Below are 9,540 nucleotides of genomic sequence, written 5' to 3' on the forward strand. Positions count from 1 at the left end.
AACCGTGAACTAGCGAGGGATGACTGTAATGTTATAATGATGATACATCCTACCCTTGTTTAGGGTATTAATTATTAAACGTAAAAAAAAAATCACATAACTAGTAAAGAAAAATTAAGATGCTATTCTTTCAAGTGATTTAAATGCGTTTTCCAACCATGTCACAATTTGATAATTATAATTTCTCTGTGAGCACCGAGTCCTTGCCACTTATTGGAATCTGCTTGCTATAAACGTTTGACCGCTGACCCCTGTGATGGGGAGCTAAGTGAAGAGCTTTCCCACTGGGACCAGTAATGTGTTACACTAGAATGTTGCCTCCTTACTCACGACATGCTGCACCTGACACTCACCAAACAAAAAGTCTATTCAAACTATCCGGTTGCATCATCGTATTTTAAACGCAAGAAGCTCAAGATAGACGGGGCAGCTCGACAATTACAGAAAATTAGATGCGTGCAATCGTCAACATTTGACATTTCATCCCGGATCGTGATTAAAAATGTTAATGCTCATTCCTCTTGCTCTTTAGGCTTTACGAGACGTTTTACACGCTCATTTGCGTGGGAGAACAAGTTTACGACACGCTGCCATGGTGACGCTTTTGACGTCAGTTTAGAACTTGTATTTTTATAGATGGTCTCTTCATAGAAAAACATGGACATTCACATGAGGCGGGAGGAAAATAGTTGATAATGGTGACGTAATTATCGTAATGTTTATCTAACTTTCATATTACCGAACAAGTTAAAAAAAAATGTTCACATGAAGTAGCCCTCAATTAAAACACACACACAAAATAATTATAATAGCAACAATTTTATTGCGAAATCTTGCTAAATTTGTCCAGGTTCATTGAATTAATTCATACAAAATACCCGCGTTACTGGATAATTTGCTTACTTTAATAAACAATTATTTTACCGTTTAAAAAAAAAAGGTTAATTTTCGAAGGAATAATTGTAGGATGGCCGTTTTAAAACCTTTCATTTACATGGCATTGCCCACATAATTAACTTGGTAAATGTTTTTTTTTACCATCAAAACATACCATGAATAAAATACGAACAGAAAACATCCATAATAATTTTCCGTCCGGGTCAAAAGAACGAAATAGTCCAACTGAATACACATTTGTGTTTTTATTGTAAACAATATATGAAACTATAAGCGATTTCTTTTAGGCTTCATCATGTCAACTTCACATGCAGTCCTTTTTTCCTCTCCAAATGATAGTAAAAATAATCATCATAATATCAAGAGTTTATTCAAAAGACATTTCATCTTATGACGGCTTCTTATAAGACACTTAAGGACGACTCCCTTTGATTCACTCACTCCCTGCTTCAACAAAATAAAAACACCACCAACAAAAAATGGGCTCTCTTAGAAAACCCTGTAAACAAACAATAACAATCTAATCCACCTATAGTAAAACGATTAGAAATAATTAAGACATTTTTATTATTGTTTTCAACAATCTGACATACATTTTGCTAAAATACTGTTCATTTGTCTTTCCACCAGAATGGACCCGCCTCACCTTTTTTGCCAATTGAAGAGAAAATGTCGTCCCTTTTAAGTGCTTTCTTAAAAAATAAAAATAAAAAAGAGGAAAAATCCCACTGGCACATTTCTATATTGAAAAAGGCAAAAACGACTGAAAAATCTCTTCCTCCAAACTCTTGCTCTACGAGCCCAAGTCCACCAAGTTTGACGACATAGGGTTCAGTATGGTGTCGTGGTGCATCGAATGGTGGTGGTGGTGGTGATGGTGGTGGTGATGCACCGGGTCGCCGCCACCGCCTCCAGGCACCGGGATGGCGCTGGGCCCGGGCGGGGGCGCCAGGCCGTGCAAGGGGGCCAGCTGGCCCCCGCCCGAGCCCAGCATCAGCGCCGGGCTCGGGGACGTGTGGTGATCGGGCGTGCCCGCCGGCGTCTTGTCATCGTCCGAGCTTCCCAAAAGAGTTTTAGTTCCGTTTAGGGAGGAAGTCAGAGGATTGCCGTTATTATTGTTGCTGTTGTTTGAGTTCTCATTGTTCTCCCTGCAAGCAGACAAATGCGGTGAATAGTTTGGCACGTTCAAAAGACAAAATAAAACGCATATCTTTTGAAGACTATACTGAACAAATCAAATATGAGCTTGCCTTCGATCCACCCGAAATAATGTAAAACGCAAATTTTCCCAGATAGCAGACAGACATTGAAAAGATGTTGGATCAACATTCCGCTGTCGATCTTATATCTTTGAATCAACATCACTTTTGCACCCTCAATTAATGTTGTTTCAAAGTTGAAATCCTTACCTAACCTAAACGTCATTTCGATTATTAATATTATTGAAACAACGCTGAATCAATGTTATGTTTTCGACAAAAACACCCGCTCATCCATAATTCAATGACTTTTTAATCATATTTCCCGGTCAATCATAAATCAACTATTTGTCAACATTAGTTCATCAACTATAAAACAATGGTAACCCAACCATCGCCTGACATACCATAGAACAACGTTGTTTAACGTCACTTGACGTCGAAAATTTCGATGTCAACCATACTGATGATTTTGATGGAAAATCAACGTTTATTCAATGTCAGTCTGCTATCTGGGTTATCACAACAACAACCAATATGACATTATTCATTTGTTCACCTAATAATGCACACGGAACCCGTGGTTATTTCATTTATTTACGTTAGACTTAAATTTCCAGGTTATATTAACAAAATATATACACGCCTAAACACTGCTTTTCAGTGGATATTAAAAAACAAACAAATAAAAGAAACATACTCAAAGATAAATCATGTAGCTACAATACTTTGAATTTTTTTCCTATAATTAATCTAAAATAATATTTTTCATGAAGAAAAAGCATGCAATAAGTAAAAAATAAAGATATTCCCTCCATCAAGTATTCCCTGTTTTTTTTTTTTTTTTTTTTAAACTTGCAGTTTAACTACACAGGACTGCAATACTACAGATTTCTTGACTTTTTTTTTTTTTGCAATACCTTTCGTGTACCTTATAACGACAACTGTTTTAATGACATTTAGGTTTTCATTGAGTTTTAAAAAGTAGTTTTTCTGGTGTGAAAATGGAAATCGCTTTGAAGGAGCTTCCGTCTATTTCAAGGAAAGGGGTAAATGAAAAGACCGACATGTGCATGATGCCTATAGTTGTCCACTCCTTCATGCACACTCACTCTGTGTGCGCTCTGTTGGAAGACATGATTTATTTGCAGCTTTCAGCCTCGAATTAGTGGCCCGGGGGTGAAAGAAGACACCGAGCAACACCTGACAGCAACATGTCTTCCTCCACTTGGAAAGCACACACATGCAAATAAGTTGTTTTCTTGTGGTGATCAGCAGCATACAGAAAAATATTGTTGCCCCCCCTCCTCTATTGCCTTAATTATATACCACAAGTGTGGTTATTAAAACTAAAAGACACGTCAGTTATACTTTTATCACCAGCAGAGTGTGTGTCCTGTCATTTTGGTTTCTTTCATCGCAAGCACTTCAATAAAATCAGTTTTCCATTGAAACCTTCACTAAAGTGTCATAAAGTAACTTCTTGAACATAGGTTACTTGCACACCTTTGGTTTCAAATTTACCAATATTGTTATAATACATCTTTTTTACTTCCATATACGACTGAAAAGCATAAAAATCAGTTGTCTTCTCAAAATATAAACTAATCTTATTTTTTATATTTTTTAACTCGAGCCATAAGGATCATTTTGGCAAAGGCTGCATGGCTATTATGTCATGTTAAAATAAAATTGTCCAATTATTCAGTTAAGTGTGGTAGTAATTGAATTTCCTATATGGCAGGGTCCTAAATTTAGGGTCAGAAACCCAAAACAGTGACGACTAATTCAGCTTTTACGGCCAAAGTTGTTTTGGGTACATCATAAAAATGAGTGTAAATGTATTTTGATGTTTGTGCATTTCACGTGGATGTTATGAAAAGTTGGGATCAATTTATGACAGGGATACTATTTTTAGAGTTGAGGCCCAAAATGGGATTCGAGTTGTGATTTTATTGAAATGTCATGCAGTGGTGAAATGCTGTTGATATTATTTTAATAAGACAAACGGAGATCTTCCAATTGAGGTCCTTTATGGCAGACAAAAAGGAATTACAACTAGTATAATGATACACTATGTGGCACTCTATGGCAATGATCCTAGAAGTTAGGTCAGGGCCCCAACTGTGATTTATTAGATCATGCAGGAGTAAAGTTGCAATGCCTTCTGCATGTGTATATATTATTAAAATCTGGGGCTGCAGCTATCGATTATTTTAGTAGTCAATTAATCGATGAACCATTAGTTTGAATAATCGAGTAATCTGATAAGGAACATGAAAAATTAAATTACCTGAGCCTCAAACTGTATAATAAATAAATGAGGATCTATGTACAACAAAAGAACAATTGGCTAACTTACATAGCAAAAGTCCGCTAGTTTAAATGCTATATATATTTTTTTACAGTGCTCTTAACAATTGGTTCAGACACATATTCCCACAAAAATAGGCTATATATACCTATGAACTAAATTACGAATGCATTTAAAAAATAAAAAAAACTAGCTCAAACAAAAACTTAGCTTATGTTGGTCTTAACAGGGAGCACCTGGATTCTGCTAAGTTAAATTAGGCAGACTAGAATACAGTGTATCCACCGAAAGCAATAAAACTAAATGCAAACACTTTCAAAATAAACCATTACAACGGTTAAACGAATACTCGAAGCAGCAAAATCTTTTCTAATCGAATACTCGAGTTAATCAATCGTCGCAGCACTATTAAAATCATTATAGAAAGAGTTCATTTTAAAACCGTTTGTGTTGTATTTTAGTCAAAGTTTGCAGCACGGAATGGGAAAGCTACATTTAAAAATAACAATTTTTCTTTAAATTTAAGAGAGAACGTCACGTGTTAGTATTACATATAAGGTATTGGCAAACGTTGTGGTCAAGTCAAAATATTTATGTATAATACTGTGCACATAGTTGTTGGAATTAGTCAATGACAAGTTTTATGAAGTTAGTCAACTTGTCATTTTACGAAAGAGATGCAGGTTAATTTTATGATCATTATCGGCATAAATTTAATGTTAATATATGGAGTCTCGAAAGGTTTCGTACAATGTCTAATGGATCATTCATTGAAATAAAAATTTGATCCAAAATCTAAAATGAAGTCATTTTTACTGTTTCTTCCCACATTGCTTTTTAAGTGGCTGTTTGAAGGCCCATGCGGTGTGCTCACCTCTCCTTGGCCTCAGCCGCACGGTCCCGCTGCCGCCGGTTCTTGAACCAATTGCTGACCTGCGTGGTGGTGAGTCCCGTGGCCTCGGCCAGCTCTCGCTTCTCCCGCGGGGATGGATAAGGGTTGTGCGTGTACCACTCACGCAGCACGCTACGACTCTTTTCCTTGAAGCAGTAGCTGGTCTCCTCGCCGTCCCAGATGGAGCGCGGCAGCGGAAACTTCCGACGCACTCGGTACTTGCCGACGGCGCCCAGCGGCCGTCCGCGCAGCTTCTCCGCCTCGATGTAGTGCGCTTTGAGCCACAGCTGCTGCAGCTTGGGGTGGTTGTGCGGCGAGAACTGATGGCTCTCCAGTATCTTATAGAGCTCGCGAAAGTTGCCGCGGTGGAACGCCACCACCGCCTTGGCTTTGAGCACGCTCTCGTTCTTGTGGAGGTGCTCGCACGCCGGCAAGGACCACAAGAAGCGGCCCAGGCGCTCGATATTGCCGCCCTGCTGCAGAACCTCGCACACGCACGCCACTTGCTCCTGCGTGAAGCCGAACGTCGGCAGCATGGACATGGTGGAGGAGCTAGGGGGACTTTCTGATCAGCGAGGAAAGTCCATAAAGTGACACTCCACTCCAGCCATTAACCCCGAGGAAAAAAAAGACCCCACTTCTTCATCCAAAGTTGGTAAGAAACAGTGAAAAAGTTGCTGCAGCCTTCCCCTCCTCCTACCGCTTCTCTACACTTGTGCGGAGCTCCCTTTTAAAAATATTATTCCAAGCTGGCAAACACGCGCGGACGTACAGTCTGATTGGTCGGTCACTCGAGCCCGGGGACGGCGCGGACGAGACAATAGCCCGGCGTGGAATTATTTGCCATGGTGACGCTGTCAGTCAAAAAAAGTAACCTGACGCGCGTGGAGGTGGAGGTAGCTTCCCGTCCGCCACGCCCACCGCTGGAAACGTTACGCACACGCGCACACACCTAAATCCGAACACTTTTTAGAAGTTCACCTCATTTTGACAGACACCTGGAGGAGCCAAAGAGCGTGTGGTGACGGGAGCGCGCACTTTGACTTTGCAGGGAAGACTCAGCGAGTACTAATCAATGAGAATGATGTGGTGTGTTCGGTTGCAAAAGATCATATGCATACACACACACACACAAATAAAAAAATAAAATAAAAAACATTTTGTGTGAGACTGAAAGCTGACTTTTTATTTTCTTTTCAGTTATACGTATTTAATATACGTTATGTTGCTGTTTATGGTGTATGCAGTGGCGCCGTATAGAGGTGAAAAATGAGACTGATTCTAAGGGCCCGTGTCCTGATGGGGGGCCCACAAAGAAAATTAGATCATTAGGTAATCATTTGCTAATTTGAATATAAATCATTATAATTTTAATAGGAATAAAATGAAGGGTTTCGTTTTCTTGTGTTGTTTTTGGCAAAAAGTAAACACCCAGAGAGCATATGTATTTTTTAATGTACATAATTATGATTGTTGTGTGTATGCTGTGTTGTGTGAGCTACGTACGAGGTTATAGAGGTTTTCCAGTAGTTGCCAGCAGAGGTTAATACATTCCACACAGTTTACCAAATGTTAACAGTAGAAAACATAAAGAGAAGGACACTTCTCTCGAAGCAGCTTCCAACTTGATTTTTGCAGGTTAGCAAGTTCACACAGTTTAATGTTATGCTAACACTGATGCAGGTTGGACCTACAGTAGCAAAATTAATGGCGTGTTCCCCACTTCCAAAACAATGATGTCTTTTTACATTTCTAACAATGGCTGCTGCTGAAAAAAAAAAAACTTCTCATATCTCTAATATCTAACGTGGGTGTGTGTGAGGGTTAAATCATCAGCCAATCAAAAGTGCGTTTAAGAGGAAAAAATGGACGGACACATTAAGCAAGTGAAAAGATGCACATATAAATCTAAACATGATTTTAAAAAATTCACTTAATAATAGTGGGGTCAACTGCAACAATTAAAACATATGGGAAGACAATATAAATAACCTATATAACTGAAGTCATTACATGACGCAAGTAAGTTTGCTTAAAAGTTGGTGGGGACAATTTAAGCATCTTGAAAAGTTGGTAGTGTTTTGTCCCAACCGTCCCTATGCAAACCTACGCCCTTGACTGTAGTATAGTTAAGTTCAAACAAAACATTTATTCTAAGTCATTCATTGTGGTATTTGCTTTAAGAATATTTCTAATAAAAATATATTTAGATTGTAAAAGATGGCCTTCAGTACATTTCTTAAAGATGATATCAGTCTATTCATTATTTCTATACACGCTGCATGTTTACATAAATATATTTTCACCTTAAATTAATGCAAAAAATGCACAAATTAGTGTGTAAAGATTCACCAGAATGCAGGAAATTACGTAGTTGATACTCTAAATGCGTGTGTGTGTGTCCCGGTACTGGTGGTGGGACCCAAAGTGATATCTTTTCATGCGGGGCCCAAAATCCCTGGCAGCGCCCCTGGGTGTATATACTGTATAAAGAAGTTTTATTTCTGAAAAGTGCAGTTGATCTTGTTTAACCCTTTTTTGCCAAATGTATCACATTTGATACACCTAAAATTTCATGATTTTGAGACTAATTCAGAATTTTCACATTTCTTTTTGGAAAAAAAATGATGGATGCAAGTCAAAAAAATGCATCTGCAGGTTCCATGAGAAGAAAAAAAAAACAGGATTTAGCAAGGGTTTTTAGCAAGGGTCTTTATTGCCAAATGTATCACATTTGATACACCTAAATTTCATGATTTTGAGACTGATTTAGAATTTTGACATTTCTTTTTGAAAAAAAAATGATGGATGCAAGTCAACACATGCATCTGCAGCAGAGGTTGCGCTAGACTTTTTCGTTGTCTGTCATTTTGACTGACAGGGTCATAAAAATCCGGTCATAATCTATTTCTACCCGTCACTTAAATTTTTAAAATGACTATATCTTGATGCAGTCACTATATGTATATACACAATAATACAATAATACTTTATAATATAAAGTAACTAACATTAGTGCAGTCATGGATTACAGTAAGCAGACCAGTACTGTGTTTCCATATATTTTTTATAATATTATGTATATACAGGATATGTATATCTATTTTTTCCCCCCAAGTGGGACCTTCCATGATCCTAATACATTTAATAATAATAAAATATTATATAATTCCATTATATATATATATATATATATATATATATATATTTTTTTTTTTTTTTTTTTTTAAATTTATTATTATTATTAAATAAAAATGCACGTTGATACGACGCACATAAAGGCAACTTCCAATTTTTTAAAAAATCGTTAGAAAGTTGTATGGACTTACAATCCGCTAGCTTGTTGTTTCCTGTTGTCTTCCGAAATACACCTGGGTGACGGCGCGTCAAGTGTTCGTTCATAGCCGACGTGCTACCGTGGTATGCGAGCTCAGCTTAGCAAACAAGAGTACACACAGTGGTGGCACCCTCCATATTTTCCTTGAAATAATTTCAGGCTCTGGCTAGTCTGGTCTGCTTTTTTGGCTTTATGCCGCTTTCACCGTATTACCAATTCTGCATTTCTTGGTAATTGGCGGCGTTTTCAACTGCTCGCCGCAGTGAGGAGTGAACCAGCGATTCACTTGATTCGTTGTCATCCTTCACTGCATCAGTCCCTCTTTTTTCACCTCTTTTTTCCACACCATCGTCGTTTTGGGGCTTTTTGAAGAAACTTCGGACACTCAGTTGCCTTGACATTTTTCCGAATAAGGCCAACGACGTCATGCATCAAGAGAGACAAGAGCTAATTAATATGCTCACTCGCCACCCTGTGGTCTGGGGTGTGAATTGCAACCTGTCAAAATGACAGATGGACTTCAGTTTTTTCCGTCACCGTTGTAAAAAAAACGGTCAACGGCGGAAAATATTCGGTTAAGGCGACCCTGATTTGCAGGTTCCATGAGAAAAAAAAATGATTTAGCAAGGTTTTTTTTTTTTTAGCAAGGGTCTTTATTGCCAAATGTATCACATTTGATACACCTAAAATTTCATGATTTTGAGACCAATTAAGAATTTTGACATTTCTTTTTGAAAAAAAAAAAAAAAAAAAAAATGATGGATGTAAGTCCACATATGCATCTGCAGGTTCCATGAGGAGAAAAAAAATGATTTAGCAAGGGTTATAGCTATTAAGAGTGCTTATTACACATATTCCTTTTGACTTTTCTTTTTACAAATTTGAAAAAAAGGTTTCATTA

General features: G+C 37.9%; 1 protein-coding gene across 1 annotated transcript; it reads right to left on the reverse strand.

Moving 5' to 3' along the window:
• Positions 1-938: 938 nt before the first annotated feature.
• Positions 939-6,272, reverse strand: six2a (SIX homeobox 2a). The gene is made up of 2 exons (XM_057848615.1): positions 5,285-6,272; positions 939-2,045 (listed from the first exon to the last, which is right to left on the reverse strand). Exons 1-2 carry the CDS (start codon positions 5,842-5,844, stop codon positions 1,691-1,693), a joined length of 915 nt encoding a protein of 304 aa, XP_057704598.1. The 5' UTR covers positions 5,845-6,272; the 3' UTR covers positions 939-1,690.
• Positions 6,273-9,540: the final 3,268 nt, after the last annotated feature.

The sequence above is a fragment of the Corythoichthys intestinalis genome, chromosome 10, assembly GCF_030265065.1.
Source record: "Corythoichthys intestinalis isolate RoL2023-P3 chromosome 10, ASM3026506v1, whole genome shotgun sequence".
Taxonomy (NCBI): Eukaryota; Metazoa; Chordata; class Actinopteri; order Syngnathiformes; family Syngnathidae; genus Corythoichthys; species Corythoichthys intestinalis.